At 40.7% G+C, this 23,011-nt stretch overlaps 2 protein-coding genes and 1 long non-coding RNA gene across 3 annotated transcripts; 2 read left to right on the forward strand and 1 right to left on the reverse strand.

The window, feature by feature from the left end:
- Nucleotides 1-2,085: 2,085 nt before the first annotated feature.
- Nucleotides 2,086-5,067, reverse strand: LOC114013105 (uncharacterized). Its single transcript, XR_003555963.2, has 3 exons — nt 5,002-5,067; nt 3,333-3,437; nt 2,086-3,109 (listed from the first exon to the last, which is right to left on the reverse strand). It is a non-coding gene; the product is annotated as an uncharacterized LOC114013105 (long non-coding RNA).
- Nucleotides 5,068-5,083: 16 nt separating this feature from the next.
- RSL1D1 (ribosomal L1 domain containing 1) lies at nt 5,084-11,122 on the forward strand. Its single transcript, XM_055804967.1, has 9 exons — nt 5,084-5,203; nt 5,312-5,451; nt 6,147-6,285; nt 6,936-7,084; nt 7,261-7,362; nt 7,929-8,022; nt 8,110-8,238; nt 9,002-9,202; nt 10,596-11,122. Exons 1-9 carry the CDS (start codon nt 5,099-5,101, stop codon nt 10,926-10,928), a joined length of 1,392 nt encoding a protein of 463 aa, XP_055660942.1. The 5' UTR covers nt 5,084-5,098; the 3' UTR covers nt 10,929-11,122.
- Nucleotides 11,123-11,259: 137 nt separating this feature from the next.
- Nucleotides 11,260-21,518, forward strand: LOC129784515 (transmembrane protein 238-like). The gene is made up of 2 exons (XM_055804969.1): nt 11,260-17,240; nt 20,981-21,518. Exons 1-2 carry the CDS (start codon nt 16,831-16,833, stop codon nt 20,988-20,990), a joined length of 420 nt encoding a protein of 139 aa, XP_055660944.1. The 5' UTR covers nt 11,260-16,830; the 3' UTR covers nt 20,991-21,518.
- The last annotated feature ends 1,493 nt before the right edge of the window (nt 21,519-23,011 follow it).

Genomic DNA, 23,011 nt, shown 5'->3' on the forward strand with positions numbered 1-23,011 from the left:
ATTAAAAAAAAAAAAAAGGGGGAAATAGAATTTGGATTGAAGCTACAGGAACCCTAGGGGCACTGCCAGTGTAACTGTACTAGCATATGATACTGGCAGAGTGTTCCTGGGTCCTGGTGTGGATGTAACTCATACCAGCAAAACTGCGAGTGTTTCTGCAGAAAGAAGGGATTTGGGATAATGACATTTACAGCAGTCTGTATGTGCGGTGTGGTACTGATGAGGATCACACCTGTTCTTCCTGATTGTTGGCCAAAGTTTGTAGTGTAGATAAGGCTTAAGTGTATAGCCATGACGTAACTTATAAAAACATAAATTATAATTCTATAAATTAAGACCTTGTATGTCCTTGAACTGAAAGCCTTGGTTTATGTAACAATAATTAAATGTTAAAAAATAAATCTGAATATGCAGCAGCAGTACTAATTATTTTGCAACAGGAAAATAATCACTTGTTTCTGCAAGTTGCAAGAAGTAAAGCACACTACATGGAGGAATGGGTACACCAATCAGTTGGCTAACATTGCTATCAACTACCTGCTTGAAACCATTCCAGCTACCCTGGTCATCTTTGCAGACAATCGGGAACTGATACATAAACATGATGGCACTGGTTTCCTGAGACACTTATTCTGGTAGTAAACTGTATTCTTGAACAACGAGCTATTGATGATGGTGTAATAGTGTTGTAAGAAAAATGGCTGCTTTAAGGAGGTTTATCTGTGGGGATATTTGCTGGTCCTGAATGTTATGCCCCTCTACAGATTTTTTTCAGTGGCATAAAAAGCCCAGCGAAAATTGCTCAATGAAGAACCTCTGTTTTAGACTACTTATGGCACCAGTCCATATATTAAAAACTATGTTAATTGAGAAATGTGTTTTTATAAGTGTTTATTACTGAATATTACCTAAGAAAAAAAGATTGTTTCAATGTCCCAAGTATTTGATTCTGTATTACTCTGGCTTTTTGGTTCTTAATGAGACTGTTTAAATGATGATGTTAAAGCAGATGCAATGTACTCCAGACAAGACTGTTTTCTTCATGAACTGATACTTAAAGGCTCTTACTTATTCTGCTGTTTTTGTATACCCTATAGAGGATTTGGTAAAAATATACCAACAAAACTGTAGTTACTACTGAAGATTTTATATTGTGAACCTGTTTCTTTCCTTGTTTCCTTATTTTAACACACTCTAAACCAGACAAAGTATTTCTTTTCCTCTGAAGAAATGCTAGAAAGGAATCTAGTCTTAATATAAAATGGAAATTCATGCTAACAAACCCAAAATCTGTTGTGTGTATATACTTTTAATAATACTTACTTTTTCATTGGCTTTCGTTACTAAAAGTCTCAACTTCCAAAGTAAACTAGATTTTTCTACATCTCCTCTCAGTTACATATGCCTAAAAAAGTCCATACTTCTGAGTAAGAGTAACAAGAGATACGACATACTAACTGTTGGATGAAAAAAAGGTACTTGAGGCTGTGTTCCTGTCATCCGTTAAGTCTGCAGAACTGATGATAGGCACAGGATTATAACAAGAAAACTTTGCGGTTTGTGTCACAAAGACAGGTGCCTCTGTTCTTCTGAAAAAGTAGTCTTTGAATAACTTGCACTGTAAGCATCCATCTATATGACAGTTAATTAGATTATAGCTAGAGGCTTACACTAGGATTACAAAGGAACGCAATCTAAAGAGAACTAGTGCTTGAACTCCAGATCTAGCGGGGAGATTCTCCTGAGATCTCTTTTGTAAGGCACTTCTTAGTCCTGGTTTATTTTCTGCATATTCTTTGTGCTAGTTTTCTTGCAAGAAGTACACCTGGGATTTTGACATCTGCCATCAAATAGTCTGGAGGAACTTTTGGGGTTCATGCTAAGAGAATAATCTTAAACCTCAAAGAGCTGTTTACAGCAGAAACAATTGCTACTTGTACATCCCTTCTGCTAGGACAAAGTATAAAATTAGGAATATATAGAAAGATTCTCGTAAATAAGTAATGAGGTAGAATAGCTTGCAATTATGTCATTTTAAACCTTAGCACTTCAGTAAGTGTGACAAACGGCTTAAGGAAAAGTAGATACTTTCATAATCAGGAAAGTTAAATTGAGGGCTACAGCAGAACAGTGTACAGCAATAACATTGATGAAAGTAACAAACCTAATTTCCCTTGTAAAAGTAACTTGATTTGTGAACTTGCTAAATTAAAAGCACGTTCTTTACAGTCACTGTATGCTCTATTAAGCTGAAATATTTCTCATCCAGAGATTTGTTATTTTTCCAAGACAGCTCTATTAGCTACATCAAACACCTTTCAAGAGAAAATGTTACCAAGTCAGTTAAACCACATCTAGTAAATTTAGTCATGTCAGACTTAAAATGTTTCAGAGGAATGTACTTGGATGAGACTGATAAGTGAAAAATTTGAATTTGAGTCACTAATAGTTCCTTCAGTTTTATCATATTAATGCTATGCTGACCCAGTAGTGTCAAGCATCAAACATATTGTTCAATCATATCTTACAAGAGTAGCCTGGCATATTTTCAGAGACATGTCCCAGTCATCTGACTTTTGTAAAGCCTATGCAGAAATAGGAACGAGGCTAATACAATTATCAAACTATAAAACACCACAGCTAGTATCATATGCGTAAGTTCTACCAGTGCTGAAACCATTTTAATGAGTCTGCCCTATTTGGCTACTCCGCATGTTCCTAGCCTTTCAGTAATTTCTCTAATCAATACTTCATACAACTACCTGGCAACAAGAACAGCTTTTCTTTTTCTTAGCCAGTTTCATTTATTTCGTTCATTTGTACAAATCACACAACAGAAAATTAAAACTTCTGTTTTCCAGGATTTTTTTTCCCACTTTTTATTATCAGTATATGACCATATAGTTCTTTCCTAAGTCTGGGGAAGTCATGAAGGCATCAACTGTTTCACCATGAACGCTACCAGCAGAACAAAACCATAGATAAATCATTACATAAAGCAGCTTGTCAAGAGGCTCTGGGATTTCAGTTCCTCTCTCTTTGCACTGGTGTGCTGACAGAGCAACAACTTTTGCTGGAAGGTATCTGATGAGAAGGAATACAGCCATAACTAGAAAGACAAAAAGCAGGAAAAAGTCTGGAGAAGAGTGAATGACTAGACCTCCTAATTTCATGTGTATTTAACTCCGGGTTGTGCATAGCTGTGTTATCCAGGTAGCATTTACCTGTGCGATGAACGTAGACAGCCCAAAGCTGCCAGGACATGCACAGCACTGTGAGAATGAGGCCAGAATAGTTCCAGGCTAGATCTGATCTCAAAACAATGCACTTACCCAGCATGGAACTGGATGGAATAAGCATCCCACAATTAAACTACTTCCATGTGGTCCAACAATGCATTTCGAAACAGCAAGGGAGATGCAGCAGTTCTGCCTTTCCTGTTTGCACATAAGGAATAAATGGTTTGGCATGTGATAATCAGTGGTAGTGACCTGGAAATAATGGAGTTCTGATGCTGAGAGGTGTGTGAGGAAGATGAGTTAGCAGAGTACAGCCCTGGACTTCAGGAGACTTTGGTTTATTCATGGGAGGCAGCTCTGAAGGGCAAAGGAGCTCAGAAAAGCTGGCAAAAGTTCGTTAAGTTATGACCTCCTCCGGTCATAAAAACAGTCCCTCCTGATACTCGGGAAAACAAGCAGACCTATCAGGAGACTGGCTTGGCTAAACAGACAGCGTACGACTGCACTCCAGTGCAAAAAGACAGTAATACTGGAGGTAAACTTAGGGAAGAAGGAATTTAGAAACTGCTCAGGCACGTAGGGATTGTCTTATGAGAAGAAAAGCTCACATACCATTGAAATGAGCCAGGATGACAAGGGCAACAAGAACAGCTGCTATAAAAGGCCAAACAGGGACAAGCAGGATGGTTGCTGAGTGGGGCAAGCGATTTGGGGGCCAGTTGGGCTGCATTCAAGGATGCTGAGAGCTGACTGAAGTCAGACCAAGACTGAATCTTTGAAAGGCAATCTGAGGGAGGGTCCCAATGGATGGAGAAAAGCAAATGTTCTCCCACGTTCAGAAAACACTAAGAGGAAGATCTAGGAACCACAGACCGGTCATGCTTACATGGTCCCTGGGAAAATCATGGAACAAGTCCTCTTGGAATACATTTCTGGGCACATGAAGGAGGTGCTTGGGAAGAATCAGCATGGATTGGCCAACTACAAATCATCCTGACCAACCTGGTTACTTTCTATAACAAATTTACTAGATTTGCAGATGAAAGGGAAGGAGTGGATGGCATTCACCTCAGCTTCAGCACAGCTTTCAACAGTCTCCCACAATCTTCTTGTATCCTAAACATTATGGTCTGGGTGGGGGGCCAACTAGATGGATAACAACTAGTTGGACAATGGGACTCTCAGAGCATAGACAGTGGCTTGTACTCTACCTGAAGGCCAGTAACAGACAGACTACTACTGGGGGACGTGGTCTATTTAATATCTTTATCAGGGACCTGAAGCACGGTCACATCATGTTTTCAGATGACATCAATCTTGGGGATTGGTCGATATGCTTGAGGGCAGGGCTCCTGTACAGAGGGACCCAGACAGGCCGGAGGGATTAGGCAACACAAACCTTTAGATATTCAGCAAAGGCAAATGCAGTTTTGCATTTGGGAAGGCGGGAAAGGAAAGGACCTGGGGGCCGGCCAGCTGAACACAAGCCACCCAGGCGTGTTCCCTTGGAGGCAAAGGCTGCCAAGCAGCATCCCGGGCCGGACCACTACATCAACAGACCAAGGCGAGTACGACAAAAACCTGTCTGTCACCGTGAGGACGCTCAGGCATAGGCACCGGCTGCCCCGACCGCGAGCGCAGCTCCCGTCCCCGGACAACCCGCGCTGCCCACGGCCGGCCCCGCCGCCCTCGTCCCCGCTGCACCAGCCCGTCCCCCTGCCCCTCATCCGGAGAGCTGCGCGACACTCCGGGGCAAGGCTACCTCCCGGGGCACGGCGGACCCGCCGCGCACGGCCCCGCGCAGTCCCCGCCTCCTCGGGTGCGGCCCCGCCCCGCCCCGCGCGCGCCCGCCACCGGACATGCCCCGCCGTGCCCCGGAAGGCAGCGTGTGCGCAGCCGCAGGGGCCGCACGTGGCGCCGGCGGAGCCATGGGGAAGGAGCCGGAGCACCTGGAGCGCGCCCAGGTACCGCGGGCCGGCGGGCTGGGAGCGCGGCCGGGGCGGGCCGGGCCGGGCCGGGCCGGGCCGGGTTGGGTTTTAACCCCGGCTGCTGCCGCTGTTGTGCTGTTTCAGGTGAAGAAGGCGGTGGAGGCCCTCCTGGCGTACGCCAGCAGTAAGGCCAAGGGAGACGCGCTGCTCCTCAACGAAAGCGAGAGCGTCCACCTCCTGGTGACCGTCTGGAAGGTCCCGCGGGTGGCACAGGTCATCAAAATGTAAGGCGTTCGCCCGCGGCCGCGTAGTTACGCGGGTTGCTTGTGTCCTTGGGCTGGGGCAGGAGCGCTTCGCAGAGCCCGAGCGCCACGGAGCGGGCGGCGGCGGTGCTGGTTCCTGCGCACCCAGCGCGGGGCTTGGTGGTTACCAGTCACAAGGGATGTGATGGGCCTTTCAGTCCCGACGCTCCAGAGCAGAAATCAACCTTTTATTTGCCTTAACCCACCACCAAATCATTAGAAAGACCCCTTCTCCTTTCTTGTGACACCCAACACTGAATATGAAATATAAGTTTTCTTTTAAACCGTAGCAAGGCTATATTGAGAAACTTGACATCTGTTTGTCCGGGTCTCAGTATTACAGAGACTCGTCTAATGAGTGGATGCGTCGATGGTGTACGGAGATGCTCCTCCTCCCAGGACCTTTGTGGTAATGGTGCCTGGCAGGACAGATGGATTCAGCCGTGTATCTGACTGGAGCCATGGTATAGGATTTTTTTAACGTTCACAGTTCTACATGCTTTAAAAGGCACAGGTTCCACTGAGGATGTTTAGTACTTAACAAAGAACAGAATCTAGATACATAGCTTCCCTGTAGTACTTGTTAAAGGGTGATGATCTCTCAGTGTAGACCTAGTTGTGAAAAAACTTATTTCTCCTCCTAGACATTCCCTGTCCATCCCATATTCTCATTGCAGACCACTGCCTCATGGCATTCGACCAGAAACTGCTGAGGTTTGCCTTTTCACAAAGGATGAACCAAATTTATCAGCAGAACAGACTGAAAATTTCTACAGGAAACTTTTAATCCAGAATGGGATCAGAAGTGTTAGCCAGGTAAGAGAGATACATGATGGTTTAGTGCAGTACTGCCATTTCTTTCCTCTTGTACACATGAAAAGTAGTTGTTTTCTGCAACTTTTAATATTTAAAATTTTTAATAAAAATTAAGTTAAAATGTTTTAATACTACTACTAGTTTAATCTCAGTGGTTCTGAGTTAACAATTGCTAGTAAGGTTTTTCTGCCTAGTGAAACTGCAGGTTTTCTAACGCTCAAAATTTACTCAGAATAATTTCTTCAATCTGAAACAGGATCTTTAGAAATAAGATGTAATTGCTAAATAAATGCTCAATATTTACTTTGACTAAGAAACTGGAAAAACTTACAATATAAAAGAATATTTGAGTTCTTTGCAGCCAGATTGGATAGTTTATGCTACTAGCAATACAAAAATTCTACTGTTATACTTAACCTTGATTTAGATGTTACCATGTAGTCTAGTTCTGTTTCGTGATTCCCAGTTACCGTGCAAGAGGCCCATATTGTTTGATTCTTAAAACAAAATGTACTGTATCCTTTTTCTTTTGTCTTCAGCATTCTAAAATAATGCACCCACTAGTGATGCAAGTTAATTCTGTGCAGTTCCAAGAAGTATTCTAAGCGACATTTTCAGCAATGGGGACTAAACTGTTACTTGCATTGCAGATCATCTCATACAAAACTCTCAAAAAAGAGTATAAAATGTTTGAAGCAAAGCGTCGCCTCCTGAACAGATTTGATCTCTTTCTATCTGATGACCGAATTAGAAGGCTCTTGCCCTCACATCTAGGAAAACACTTTTATGAAAGGAAAAAGTAGGTCTTTAAAATCTGTATATCCATTTTGTATTATGTTTTTTAAGATGAGATGATTCTTAGTAAAGTTTTGGTTGGGTGTGTTTTGGCAGGGGAGGTGGGGGGTTGGTTTGCATGTTTTATGGGGGTTGGTTTTAGTTGTGGGGTTTTTTTAATCCCCTGCCTTTCTTTTTCAGGGCACCTTTATCTGTAAACCTGAAAGCCAGAAATCTTGCTAAGGAAGTACAAAAACGTATCCAGGGGACTACACTCCCAGTTACCAACAAAGGGTGCTGTTAGTAAGTATGAGTAGATTAATATTTCACTTAAAATTCCTATAGTTAAGGTATAACTGTCCTTTAAGTGAAGTATTTTTATTCCATTAATATGTCAATAAAAGAGGTTAAGGGTCACCATTCCAGATATGGGCCATTTTGAACCTTAACCTGAATAAAGGAAGTGGTAGTTCTACTTAAGTTTTACTGTAAAGGTTTTCTATCTTTTTTTCCTTCTGCCTAAGGAATTTCTAGGCACCTGTCACTGTCAAAGAGCATGTACAATCTTAGAAAAATATTACTGTTAAATTAGATAAAAACTACTTCCAAAGTGTTCTATTCTTGTAAGACTTTTTTCATTTATTGTGCACCTAAAAGGATCTAAATTGGTGATATGCTTAGCAATATAAGGCAGAAGTTGCATAGTCGAATACAGAAAACTTAATCCAGGTAAATCTGTTCTAACTTTTATTACAAAAGACTTCTGCAATAGCCAGCCATCCTTTATGAAAGTTAATAAAACTGCATATAAGTGGGCTTTTTTCATTTCTGGGTATGCCTAAACCCAAGTATGTACTCTTCACTTTCAGTACAGCACGTATAGGTCACACTGGAATGAAAGCTGATGAGATACTGGATAATATCATTGCAGCAGCTGAGGTGATTGCTAAGAAGTTACCAAAGGTACTGCTGATTGATTGCATTAAAGCCAAGCCAGTTCATAATTCAGCCTTATTATTTTTGCATCATATACTGTGTTTGTTGTTGCAGAATTGGAAAAATGTAAAAATTCTTCACCTCAAAACACTTAAATCGGTTGCACTTCCGATTTTCACTGCAAATATCTCCAACTTGGATGAGCTTGACAGCCAGCCATCTCTCAAAAAAAAGGAAGTAAAGGTAAAAAAAAAAAACCCAAAACAATTCCTCACACTTCTCATAAAACCAAATTAGAACGACTAGTTTTTTGGCTTCCTTTTATGCATTGTAGTGTCTGATGTGTTGGGTTTAAATGTTTTAGCGGTTGATCCAAGGCATTTATGGCTACAGGTGCGTTAGGTGCTCCAGGTTCCCGAGTGCTTCAAATACTTAGTAATACTAACAAAATTATGGTGAGTCCCTGATGGGTTGTAAAGCAAACTGGAAGTAAGTTTACTTTCTAGTCTTAAACTGTAGGGAGCTGAGATTCTTTCTTAGAATTTTGTATTGTTTATTCATATTTGCCTTCTCAAAATACTAATTAGCCAATAAATAATGAATGCATAGTCTGAATCCATATATATGTTAATCAGTGGCGTCTGAGTAATTCACAAGCTCTTATATATGTATATTTGGGGGGGGTACCTACTTTTAAAAAGAAAACAATTGAGTATTCATTTGTATTGAGTTCTTCTTAGTATATTCTTTTGTCCAAAATAAAATTAGAGCATGAAAGACTGTAATCTTGACATTATTATTGCTTACTTATGAGCTATGTATTATAAACTTCTGAAAGTAATGTAGTTTTTTTCATATTTTACATACAGTTGACCAGTCCAGGTCTATTGAACAACAGTATTTAAATAAATGTTGCTAGACTGTCTTATTTTTAACCATATTAAAATAATTATTATATATTTAGAGATGTTATGGGGATTTGTCTGAGATGTACTTCCAATTCTAGAAGGGAAAGAACAAGAAACCAAAGAAGGCAGCTAAAGAACTGAATTCAAGCCAAGTGACTCTGGCAACTGGAATTAATGCTGCTGCTACCCAGGAGCCTGTGATAAAAGAAAAAGTAGTCCAAGAACCAGGTGGTGGTGATGATGATGAAGAAATTCCACAACTGGTACCTATGCAAACAACCATCTTAGCTGAGCTGAAGGTAGTTTAATAAAACTGAGAAATTCACATTTCAGTTAAAACTAAAGATTTGCAACTGTTCAAATCATTTGTTGCTTCTTAAGGAACAGTGCCTGTTAACACACTGTAAGTGAACTGGATTTTTTGTGACTATATCTTGAAAACAAGAGCTGAGTGTAGGCAGGGAGGGGTGCCTTGGGGACATGGTTAGTTTGGGGATTTTTTGGTTTTGAGATTTTTTTTATTACTTTATTTTTTAGTTAAACCCTATTACAGACAAAAGCAAGCTAGTGGGTTTTGTCCTTACATGTATTTTTCTGAATAGCAGCGATTTTATCTAGGTTAAATAGCAGGCCTGAAGTCAGAAGAAATGGTAAATTATTAACAGCTTAGTACTTTAAATTATAAAAGTTTTAATTTAAAAAAAACCAAAATGTCTTGCAAAAATTAAAATTTGAATGTATCATGTTCTGCCTGGGGTGCAAAACTTGAGGGAGAACACATAACATTCTCTACATAGTAGTATGGAACGTTAACAGTCACATAATATAAACTGAGAGCTAGCAGCTTGCATGAAGTACTGTATGGACTTACTCTTGCCAGTGTGGTTCATACGATTAACATGTCTGCAAAACAACCAGACTGATAGACATTTCAAGTATCTTTCCAAGATACTGGTTAATGAATAAAACAGTAACACTTACAAATTCGACTTGCTTATACTGCATTCATGATGGGAGCATATCCTTAAACCAACGATGTACCTCTTCATGGATGCCCAAACTAAAACTATGATTATGTGCAGGCGCACCAAAAACATTCACACAGTTTGTTTCAAGCTGCCCTTGTGCAACAGGCCTACATTATCTCACATGATGTGATTGCTAGAGCCCTGTTTCCAGAGACTTGGAATAGATGCAGGTAGAGCTGGATTGTATGAATTGTTCTGATGACAGCAGCCTTCTTTCAAGAGGGTCATTTGGGAATATGTGATGAACTCTAGGGAATGCTAAGCCTCATGCGCAGGTAAGAGTGCAGTCAGTTGTATAGCTGGACTTCAAATAGAGCTGATCTCTCTTTCCGGTATATTAAGCCTGGAAATGCAGCAAGAGGACTGTGGTTTACAACTGTGCCAGCAGAGGTCAGTGGCTTGACTGGCTGAGAGGATCCTTATGTCTGTTAAATCTATTTAACTTTCTTAATATTTTGTTATCTTTTCATTATTTTTGTGATGTCATTCTGTGTTTAATCCCCTGCTTCCAGACTGAAATGCTGAATAGATTATTTGGGCTAGGGCACAGCTCAATTAGTGGAAAGCATTTGTCATTTATAATGGTTTGCATTGATCTTTCTTGAAAAACAACAAAGATGTTTCTTAGGTAGAATAGTAATTTTTTTGTGTGTTTCAAATACAGAAAATGGAACAGAGACCAGAAAGAGGTGAGAACCTGGGTAAGAAAGCTAAACCACGCCTCGGTAAGAGAAAGAAACAATCTCTAGCTCAGGAGACTCCAAAAACAAAACATAAAGTTACAGAAGAGTGTGCAGACTTGCAGACATCACCGAAAGAGAAGAAAGCCAAGCAGCTGAGCCTGCCAAAGGAAGCAGCAAATGAAAAAGAGATGAAAAAGACTCCCAAAAAGCCTGAAGCTAAGTCTTTTGCAGCACCCAAAGCTGGCAAATCAATACAGTCAGCCAAGAAGTCTTCAAAAGCACCCAAGAAAGCACGCAAGCCACAGTCAGCATGAATGTTGTCTGTTTTAACATGCTTTATATAGTCATTCAGTGCTGTCTTTTTAGTAGGTAAATACATTGATGAAGTAAAGTACCTTCTTAGGAAAATTTGATCCCAAGAGCTTGTTTTTTACTGAGACTTTGAAACAATTCCTTTTTGTTTCTTAACTGATGAGCTGGAACAAATAAACTCACAATCTTAATTGGCTCTTTTTCTTACCTTCTATCTTTCCTTGGCCCAAACTAAAAGCACTCAAATTCTTTTAAGTGTCAAAGGATAGGGAGGGGACTAGTCCAAGGAAGAAAACTGAGAAATATTTTGTAAGATATATCTTCCTGAAGCATCTGTTAAGACTGGAAAAGACAAGAGCTGAAGCAAGAAGCATGCATAGCAAGGGCAGCTATCTATTTAACGTGATTTAAAACATGAAATAGCTGCTACCATTTTTTCTTGAAATTTTCAGTGTCATGAAAACAGATTGACATCTATCGATCTTATTCCAGATATGTAAGTTAGCAGCATGGTAAGAAGCCAAACAATGAAACAATATATTTTTTAGCTGACTTAACCTAGAGTTTTTATGCATGTTAAAAAAAATAACCAAGCACAATTTTACTTTTGTTGTTATATGCTTTCACCATTTGTACTTTATGACATCAAGCAAAATCTCCTTACCTTCACTTTTGGGCTTTATTTCTCTGCATGCTGGTCACAATATTGTTCCATCTGAAAAACACCAAAGGCTGTATGAATTTCAGGTGTGGCAGGTAAGTGAACCCACCCCATAAAAGCATAAAAAATATACACTGCTGAACTGAAAGGTGATTAATTTTAAAGTTTTCAGAATAACCAAATTGTTGCTCTCTGTATGATTACTTCCCATTCTTTACAAAGTGAGAATACAAGGCAGATGGTGTTGAAAAGTCCTAGTGAAGTCCTAGAAAGATGATAATGATGAAATTAGCAGTATTTTACTCAAATCTAAAACCTATCCCATCGCCTGTTTAGGACATCTCATATCAATAGACTAGCTACCTAGAAAGTAATTGGGTGTTGAATAAAAAGTGGTAAAAGAAACAGTAAAGAATAAGAAAAGATTCTGCTTCATCAATAGCGTGAACTTTTTGTAGCTCGTGACCTCTTGTTCTAGTCTACCATACACATTTTTTTAAATCAAGAAACAAATTAATCTTAGCCAAAAAAAGTAAGTCTGACTCAATGGTCCCTGTTAGATCCATGCTAAGAAAAATAACTCATCTTGTCCAGAAATAATCACATCCCTTTCTGGACAGCAAAATACTACTTCACTTCCATAACGGCAAAGTAAAAGAACAGAATAGCAAAGAAAAGAGAGAGAACTTGCCTTTTTGGAAATGTGTTTTTGCATCTAACAATGTTAAAATGCTTCTTAATTTGTAGATGTGCAGAAAATTATGAAATGAAGATCATAACTTCTGTATGAATAATTGATAGTGAACCGTACTAGCTTGTTGGTGCTGCAAAAACATCCTTCATGTTAAAAATTCTAAGTACTACCTTGAAATTCTGCAGCACCTTGAGCCAACCTATGTTGGGACTGCAGTAGTTAGTCTTGCTTTTTCTTTAATAGCAGCACTGGAATTCATACAGCTAGGTAAGACATGTAGAGCATCTGATTGACACAGCTACAAACTAACCCATTGGGGGGGAAAATATATATATAAAAAGTATAACTGAATTTTTTCCTTTTATGTTGCAGTGTATCCAGGATTTTGACAGTTAAATAAGATGTAACACTACTGATGTGATTTTTATTCTTCCTATGAGTAATGTACTCTTTTATTAAAAAAAATATGTATTTAGAATTCAGAAAACTACTGGATAATAATTTGACAAAGCTATCACAGATCTTCACTTGGAGGCATTTGCAGTAGTCACCCTGGCTCAGATGCAGTAAGTTACTATTGTTGCAGGGAGGTATGTTGCTCAACTTGGTGGACTGTATGTACTGAAGGTCAGTGTTGAATGATGGAGTTAAAACTATTACGTTTATTCAGGAAACTATTTCTTAGTAATGTTTTTATTGCTTAAGAGACCTGGGAAAGCCTGTCACTTAGCTAATCAAGAAGGGAAGAAATACGAAAAACTACATTCAGATTTAAACTGTGCTTATTCCTGATGCATTACAGAATTAAATTGGGTGTAAAACACAGTTGTTTTCAGTGAACTGATTTCAACTGACAAGCTGTAAGGACCAAATCACCACTTCATGTTCTTAGCACAATTGCCCTTCAAACAAAGATAATTGTATTTTCTGTGTTGGCAGAAACAGCTAAGGTGGAAAACACCTCCCTGAGGGCTGAGTTTGTTTAGCTCCGAAAGGCACATTGGAGAGCATTAAGCTCAGTCTTATATAAACAACTAGTGTGCAGTACTTATGTCTGAGCCTTTGTAAGGGCATTTCTGGGAATGACCATCAAGAGACTAAAGCAAATCCTGAGTGTTTTATGTATAAATTCTTACAGACCAACCATTTTTATTCCTGTAATATTTATTCTGACTGACTTTAAAAATCAAAGGTGAAAGGTTTAGTAGACATCTAAATAATTACTTATGGTACTACCTCTTTAACCTTACAACCTTTATCGTATTTAAAAATTGAAAGTGGAAAGAACTGTAAAAGCCATTTATGGTATGGCTAGTAAAATTATCAGTCTTACAATAAAGCTGTAGTACTACAAATTCTATTGGAGCCTCATAATTCTGAATTTAAACGAGGGCTTTGGTTAAATTCTTATGCAACATTTTCAATAGTATTATTTGTCCTTAGTTAAAGCTTTGGATTTTTTAATAGAAAAATCTGTCTGTTAGTTTTTTCTCTATTAAGAGTGTAAAATAATAGTATTTTAACATACACAATTGTCAAGACATACCTAAGCTCTTTAAACCCTTCAGGAAATAAAAACAGTGTTTTCTTTATGGAGCTGCGTATCCTTGCATTGAGTGCTTTGTGGAACCCAGGTAATAGCCAGAATTTTTTGTGTATCATTAATGTGAGCGAGTTCATCATTCATGTCCTTTTTAGAAGTACTGAAAGCAGAGTGGCCGATGGAGGCTAGAAGGGAAGTCAATAACTCTCAAAATACCAACATTCTATTTTTTTTATTAAAGTATTGTTTTATTATTAAGATTTGCTACCTGTGTTAAAAGTAAACTCTTAATTAGATTAGGACAAGCTTCTGCAAGGAGTCACTAACAAAATATTTTCTCCGAAGTGGGAACTAACTCATGTTCTGCACAGAGATAAACTGGCATCAGGAAGCTAGTCTTTCAAAAGACTGCAGTAACTATTTGAAACAAACTACAGTGAAACAACTTAGTGCAGCCACCTTGCAACTTACTACTGCACTGGAGCCAAAGTGCCTTTCTTTCCCCAAAAACATCTGCTGAACTACTCCTTTTGCAAGAGGAAAAACTTCAAAACTACATTAACTTCTACTATGATTTATATGGCTGGGTGCTTTTTTAAAAAAAGAATTGGCGATAAATTAATGTGTTAGTAACTTCAACAGTGTTATGTTTTGAACAACGTTGAGCTCTTGCTGAAAAAGGAATTTCAATGGACAGATAAATAAGGAGGAAAAATACCATCTGTCTAGAAAAAATGAGACTAGTTTATGCCGTAGCTGGTCTGTAAGCCTTCTGCCATGCTTATAAAAAATCATTATATTTGTATGCATGTTTGGTAGGATGAGGGTGATAATGTAACTTATACATTCAAGTTAGCCCTTCAGTTTAGCATTACTGGGAAGAACAACAGCTAATAATAAAGCAAATATCTGAATACTAACAAACCAAAACCTTGGCAGGAGGAATGCAGGTAAGACAATGGAAACTTGTTCACAAACTCATTTTTGTAGGAGTTAATTACATTGTGGGCCCTAAGGGGAGGTAAGTTTGGTGTGCACATAGTAAGAATGCCAGAATGCTAGAACTATGACTTAAAATAGCTCTTTTTTTTCCCAAGAATCAGAGTTAAGATTATTAAAACTGAATTCTGTTTAAAATTCCCTCAGTATTTGTTATTTTATTGTAATTAGATCTGCCTTCTCACCCTGTCAGTCTTCAAATTAAGCAAAACTGTCATGATTATTTGTTTCTTTTAGGACTGTATATGATTATTAGAATTCCTACTGCCATCAGGTTAAGTATGTAATCTTAAAATTAATTTGACTTCCTAGGAGTTATTCTGATTCTAATGGAATAAACCCCCCTAAACTAAGCAGGTATATGAACCTCACTCAAACTTCGCTAACTGGTACATTATCTTCTCTCTCTTGTGCTTTTGAGAGGAACAAAATTTAGAAGGTTATTTAACACTGTAACACAAGGCTGCGGTAGAACCATAGCTGTTATATAAAGCAAGGTTTAAACTTTAAAATACAAAAGATATTTGAAAATAATCAGGAAGAGTAGCAGCATAGGCTTTTTGGTACTATAATTCTCAAGATAGAAATGGTACCAGTTATCAAAGTGAAAGGTATTTTATTGTTGAAGTACTTAAAATGATTTTAGCTTTTTTTCTTTTAAGAGGATTTCAGCTTGTGATTTCCTAAGGACATCACTAACACAGGCAGTCATTGATGAAGTGGCTTTACCTAGTCTTGATTCTCAATGTTCAGCAGGAGCAATGTAAGTGAGCCAAACGCTATGAAACGAATTGAGTCTGTAGTCTTGTTATAGTAAACTGATAGCACTAATTGTCATTGGAAGAACAGTCTTCTTCCACGGCACCATTCTTGGCACACTGTACTTCCACAAGTACGTGGAAGCTGCATACGCTTTTCAGCCTGTCAGACTTTCCATTGGCTTGGTATTTCTTGTTATTAGAACAGTGTGACTTACCCATCATTAAACAAGCTGTCACATAAGGGCCTCATGACAGTATGTGCACAAGAGCCTACAGCCAAATATAGTTCTTGTACTTGAGGACTTGGGAGTGTTAAAAGATATGTACGAGGTCATTAACTGACACAAGAGTGAACTGAAATATCCATCTTGCCTTTTACATAAACTGTTTCACTTGCTAGATGTTGCATTCACTAGTTTCCTGCTTGTTAACCTGCAGTTGTATTCTAACTACACATTCTGAGCGAACCTCCTCAAGCAGGTAGTTAGTCTATATGACTTTGCCAATGCACATTACAACTGCCTTGCAAATCACTGATGCCTAATAGCTGCCTCCTTGTCCAAGTGTGGTGGTCTCCAACATGTACGTTTGTCTCAAGACCACCTGTGTGACGCACCTCCCTTCCAAGGAACTTGAGCAAACTCAGGCAAAGGCCTCACAAGGTGATGCTGCCTCAGCTGGAAACAGCTACACGGGTCCAGCTGCGTCTGCCTCCCGCTCACCTGCACAACGAAGTGGAGACGACCAGCACTTCCAAGGGATGCCGCGACTCCAGGACGCTGACAATCACTACAGATCCCTCTCCAGCAGCCGCGCCTGCCGAGTGGAACGTCCAGGCTTAAGAAGCGGCAGTGCGCCGGCCTCAGGGCCTGGAGGAAGGGGCGTGTGAGCGACGTCTAGACACCACTGGCGAGGAGAGGCCAGCTGCGGAACCGGGCCCCAGTGAGCGAGCTGTCAGCTCCCCCTAGGGCAGTTTAAGGTAAGAGGAGGAGAGGGCCCGTGCCCGTCCCGCCCTCCCTCACCTCACCGCGGCGGGCGACGGCCCTCCCGCCTTCCCTCACCTCGGCGGGCGGCCGCCGGGGCGTGGCAAGAGCCCCCCCGAGGGGGGCGTGGCCCCGCTCGCAGGTGCGGGAGGAGGGGCGTGGCCTGGCCGTCCCCCTCAGGTGCGGCGCCGCGCCCCGCCTTCCCCTCAGGTGCGGGCGGCCCGAGGCGGCGGTTGCGCCGCTGCTGCCGCCGCTCCCCCGCGATGGCGGCCCCCGGCGGGCTGGGCCGCTGCGTGGCCGCCTTCTGGCTGGCGCTGGCCTTCGACGCGCTGGGGCTGGCGGTGCTGCTGGCCGGCGTGTTCGCCGACGTGTTCTTCTCCGACCTGCTCATCTACGCGGGCGGCATCGGCATCTTCCTCAGCCTCATCTGGTGGGTGTTCTGGTACGCGGGCAACCTCGAGGTGCCGCCGGAGGAGCTGCGCGACGACGTGGGGCTGGCGCTGCCCAAGGGCGGCGGGGACACCCTGCTGCGGCGGCTGGTGCACGGCCTCAGCCTCCGCCTCTCCTCCGCCTTCGCCGCCTCCCCGCGCTCCCGCGCTGCTGCCGCCGCCGCCACCGACCTGGAGCTGCAGCGCGCCGGGGGCCTGCGGGGCCGCCCCGCCGACTCCAGCAGGTGAGAGCCGGGGAGGCCGGGCCGGGGCGGGCCGCCGGGCTCCCGCCACAGGGGCCGCCGGGGGCGAGCCTGAACTGTGTCTAACGCTTGAGAAAACTCTTACCCGAGGTTCGATTAAAAACTTGGGATTCTGAGCCGCCTGCTCCCAGCTGACGCTATTTTAAAAAAATGTTGTGGGACTCTCTCTCAGCTCGGGTGAGAATAGAAATGGAGTGGGACAGGCGGGCCGGGTTTGATCGGGCAGGGGAGACGCTTCCTGTAGGCGTCTGAGGGTGGGAAAGGCGGGGAGGGCCGTGGGAGCCGGGGTGCTGCAGAAGGCACACAAGCCATGCGGTTCTGAGCTGGACCCGACGGTGGCCCAGAATAAGTGTGGGGTGATGAAATAACCATTAACCACTTCCCACTTGAGCTCTTCTGAGGGGAAGCTCCTTTTTCCGCAGCAGCATCGTTCTTGGAGAACAACAACAACGAAGGTGAAATGCTGACTAGCCTTTAACTTGAGGGTAGAGTTGTAGCTACTAGTCTGAAACTCATCGATGCAATCAATAGTTAAACTACTTGTCTTGAGCCTCAGTCTTGTGAAAAAGACGTGCTGCTATCCAGTATGCAAAGAAGAAGGTGTCTAGGTCCAGCTTTGAAGTATGGTTGATGATCATCCAGCCTTTCAAAGTATCTCCAGCGTGTTCATTAATATGGCATGTTTATTTATGAAGAAAAGTATACTTAATGTCTTGAAAATGGGGAGGGGAAAGTCAAGCTTTCACTTCACTATGTAACATTGTTTTCTGAAGGAACTGTAAAAACAATTTGGTACTAAGTGGCTGAACTATTCAAGGATTGTGAACGTCTTGTAGCTCTGTGTACAAAGCCAGCTTTTTCTTCTGCTCTTAGAAACTAAATCTTGAAGCTACTGTTGGATTACAGAAAAGTTCAAGTAGAAATAGTCATCTTTCATGAAAGTCAAAGAATTTTCTTGAGAGGAAGTTCTAACAGTAGGGAGATAGCTGTTAATAGAAAATGCAGGTGGAAAAGAACAACAGCAACACAACTTTAAAAGATTTGTAACTTCTATTTAGTTTATTATTAACTATATCTGCAATTAGGAAACAGGCTCTTTAAAATGAGTCATTCTCTTCTTTGTAGACTTTTTTTCTGAAATGGGTCTAGAATTGACAGATAAAGATCCATATTTGCAGGGAAGAAAAACACTTGTGAATTACTATGTCTGACCTTTTTCATGTAAAGATTATGGCAGTTATAGGTATTGAGTTCAGTAGCCTAGTGGTTTGACTGTGACTGGATGCCAGGTGCCCACCAAAACAGATCTATCACTCCCCTCCTCAACTGGACAGGGGAGAGAAAATACAGCGGAAGGCTTGTGGGTTGAAATAAGGATGGGGAGATCACTCAGCAGTTACCATCATGGGCAAAACAGACTCAACTTGGGGAAATTAATTTACTACCATTCAAATCAGAAAAAAAAACCCTTCCTCACACCCCTCCCTTCTTCCCGGGTTTAACTTAATTTTCAATTTCTCTACATCCTCCCCCAGAGTGGTGCTGGGGGATGGGGGTTACGGTCAGTTCATCACATGTTTTCTGCTGCTCCTTCCTCCCCACGCTCTTCCCCTGCTGCAGCATGGTGTCCCTCCCATGGGAGACAGTTCTCCATGAACTTCTCCAACATGAGGCCTTCCTGCAGACTGTAGTACTTCATGAACTGCTCCAGCATGGGTCCCTCCCTTGGGGTGCAGCCCTTCAGGAACGGGCTGCCCCAGTGTGGGTCCCCTATGGGGTCACAAGCTCGGCCAGCAAACCTGCTCCAGTGTGGGCTTCCCACAGGTCACGACCTCCTTCAGGCATCTCCCTGCTCCAGTGTGGGCTGCAGGTGGACATCTGCTCCACCATGGACCTCCATGGGCTGAGGAGGACAGCCTGCCTCACCATGGTTTTCGGCACAGGCTGCCAGGGAATCTCTGCTCTGGCACCTGGAGCACCTCCTGCCTCCTGCACTGACCTTGGTGTCTGCAGAGTTGTTGCTCTCGTAGTCTCACTCCTCTCTCCTGCTGACATAGATTTCCACCCCCACCCCCCTTCTTAATACGTTATCCCAGAGGCGCTACCACCGTTGCTGATTACCTCGGCCTTGGCCAGCGGTGGGTCCGTCTTGGAGCCGGCTGGCATTGGCTCCATTGGACATGGGGGAAGCTTCTGGCATGTTCTCACAGAAGCCACACCCGTAGCCCTCTGCAACCAAAACCTTGCCACACAAACGCAATACAAGTAGATAATATGCTCTCTCTGTAGATGGTCCTACTTTTGATGTGCATACGTAGATGTGTATTTTGTTGTAATGAACTTCTGGTAGTGGAAGTTATCCATGATTTTTAAATATTTCAAGTCTTATTACTGATTTTAATTAGAAATAATCTATGGTTTATTATTTCCTATAAAGGCAGATATATAGAGTGCTTTGTTGTAAGTTATGACAAGTAAACAGCATCTTCTAGTGCTGCAGTAAACAAACTTAGGTACAATTGCATCAGTAATTCAGAAGGAACCAAAACAGAAGGAGTTATGTTACACATTGTAATGCAAACCATGATTGTAACTTCCAAGGTAAAATAATGGATAACAAACAGTTGTACCTCCAAAGGTAATTCAGGGTTCCCTTTTGAAGTTAATCTGAAGTACTTTATAGATTTTCATAAATATCTGCCTGAATCGGATCAGACCTTACTGATAGACTGAATCCTCTCTGCATCTGGAGATATTTATGAACTTCACCAAACGGGTTAAACATGTTTGGGCAGATATTGTCAAGGGGAAGAAACACCACCACACACACATGAAAAAAAACAACAAACCCCAACCCTGAAAACAAACAAAGCCAGCAAAACCCCCTACATCATACTGGCCATTAGAAAAGCTTCCCAAGCCATTAACTTCAGATTTCTCACAACCTTAAAAAACAAAGTGCAAGTGTTTGGAAAATCAACTGTTGCCTTAATAAGGAAGTTTGTTCATTACAGAAACTATGCGTTTTTGTCATTTTGATAATTTTCTGGTTCCTGCCTTTAATAATTTTTGATGTTATTAATGGAATATTGCATGCTGTTCTGATTTCCTATCCTAAAAATTATATAGTAGAAGTGAATGAGAAGGGTGAGAATTCCCAAGATACGGAATGATTCTATTAAAGGAATAACAAATAGATCAGTGTCCCTGAGCCTAAAGAGAGATGCAGAGTATAAAATACCCTGGAGGTCTATACAGTCATAAGTGGTATGGAAAAGGTACATAAGGCATGCCTCTTTCAAGACAAAGCAGGAACCAACAAGTTGTCATGTGCTATGTAACTAAGTGTGGGATTATTTGACATGGGACGGTGTGACAGAGAGAAAATTTACTGATTCAAAAAGCCAGAGGCAGAAACGGAAGAGACGCAAAGATAGTATGTTTGGTTCAGGAAGACCTGGGGCAGTAAGTGTCAGCTGAAATAATATCCTGAGGAGATACAACTTGCACGCTCTATTCTTATGCCTTTATTGAGACATCCATGCTTGGTCACTATTGGAGATAGACTGTTGATTTGATGGGTCTTTTATTTTGGTCCCAGTTGACTGTTAAACCTGAGGAAAAATACTTTTAAGACTGACTTCAAAGAACAGTTTAGAGTGTTATATGATTTTGTTCGAAGACTATGTTGGAGTAACCTTTTCTCAATGTATTCTCTTCAGGGTCTGTTGAAGACACGACTATCAAAGTTCCTGCCTCTAGAAGTGGGGGAAGTGCTGTGAAACGTGGAAAGAGAATTGCCTACTCAATGCAATAGGATTCTGTCATTATGGAATAATGTCTGAAAACATTATGGACTCTGTATAAAATGGACGCATAGAGCTGTATCTCTGCCAAACACACCTATTTCAATGTTGGACTGGATATACCTTGAACTTGTGAAAAACACCCACAGAAAACCTAAATTAGATCTCTTAAGAAGTGAGAACCTGATTCACAGAAAAATCACTGCAGCATGTAATATAGAACTTTTTTATTTTTAATAACCTGGGAATGTTTGGATAAAAAGCTCTTGCACAATGAAAAGCTCTTGCACTGTTTTACCAAGGTCTGGAAGTTAAACTTACTGTGAATTTTTATGATGCCAGTGCAATACTTTTGTTTGTAAGGGTGCTTTTAAAATATCTATGTTAAACTATTGATGCAAAGTTGCAAATGTAGTAGAAGTTGTTTATAGTGTAAATACACAATTTACATTGACTCTTGTAAGTTTCATAGTTATTATGGAATAACTTGGATTTTAAGATTTTGTAAGTAGACAAGTAAAAATAGTGATGTTGGCATACCTGTACATTCTTCATAGTTGCAAGTGACGTAATGATGACTCTTAAGAATAGGCGGGTTTCGTCCAGTGACGTTGGGAATTATTTTCATAATGCTGAAGCATTTGGGGGAGGATACACCACCAAAACAGATCCCTTGCTGATGAACAAATACTCTGATGCTTTATGAAATATTTATGACTTTATATTTAGATGTAACTGAGAAGACAGATCTATATTAATGATCTAGATTAATGATACCTAAAATTCTTGTGTGGACAAATTTCTTGTGATTTCTTCTGGTTTTGAACTAACACTAGTTTGAGCCCACCATTAGCAAATACGGTAGGTCTTAAAAATCTAATGTACAATTGGTTTTATGCCACACCTTATCGAATACTAGAGGTGGATTTAAGGAAAATGTTTACTCAGAATACTGTGGTTGTACTTCCTTGTGAACTCATGTCTTTCAATGTTCTCTTGTAAATTACTGGACTAACTTCTTACTTTTCTATGTATACTCTAATTTTTAAATGTTTTCCAAATTGGCTCAGTTTTTCAGCGTTAGATGAACACTAAACTTGAAGGTCTGTAATGTGATTTCTTCTTTACTAACTGGTTTTTAGGAGGTATGTAGAATTGTTACCTCCTTTTAGAGAAAGTGCAATGTGATGCCATCATATTGTTAAAATGGTCTGATCGAAAAGAAAAAGCCAAACATGCTCCTCCCTTAACTTACAGATTACTGTTTCTGTCATTCGCAAGATTTTTTTTCATTTCATTGTTCTGAACAGAGAACTGCTTGTTCTGATTCCTCACAGTTTCACTTGTAAACTGAATTATGAGATGTAATGTTTAATAAGTGGAACAATTACCGGCAGCCAAAAAGAAAAAGCCAAAACTTTTGTGTGCAGCCATTCACATATATAGTCTGGTGAAAAAAAATAATTTCAGATCTAGTGTTGCAATCATAATTACTGAGTGAATTTTGAGCAGGGCTTTGCATTCACTGTAGATTACAATGTAATTGATCTTAAATATTAATACTTAATGACTTGTGAAAGATGGTAGAATGTTGTTGGCTGTTGCAACTTCACACAAAAATTGTACAGGATTCAAATGTTTGGTTATGAACAGTATGTTTAAAAATTAAATTAGGAACCGACATAAGGATGTTAATCATAGAGAAGCACTAGAATGTTACTCGTGTGGTGTATCTAAATGATGAGAAAAGATTCTTGCTTTGGAACAATGATAACTATTGTAAGCTATGTTCCTTTCCTTTTGAAACTATAAAAGTTACTGTTTCATAGAAACTATTTGCTTTCTAAATAAGGAAGGCCAATACTAAATAGAAACTGGCAACTGAATTATTAGCAGTTAAACATTAACAAATATTTGACACTATTTTAGTCTCCTGGTAGGTATCCT

The sequence above is a fragment of the Falco peregrinus genome, chromosome 5 (genome assembly GCF_023634155.1).
Source record: "Falco peregrinus isolate bFalPer1 chromosome 5, bFalPer1.pri, whole genome shotgun sequence".
NCBI classification, from domain to species: domain Eukaryota; kingdom Metazoa; phylum Chordata; class Aves; order Falconiformes; family Falconidae; genus Falco; species Falco peregrinus.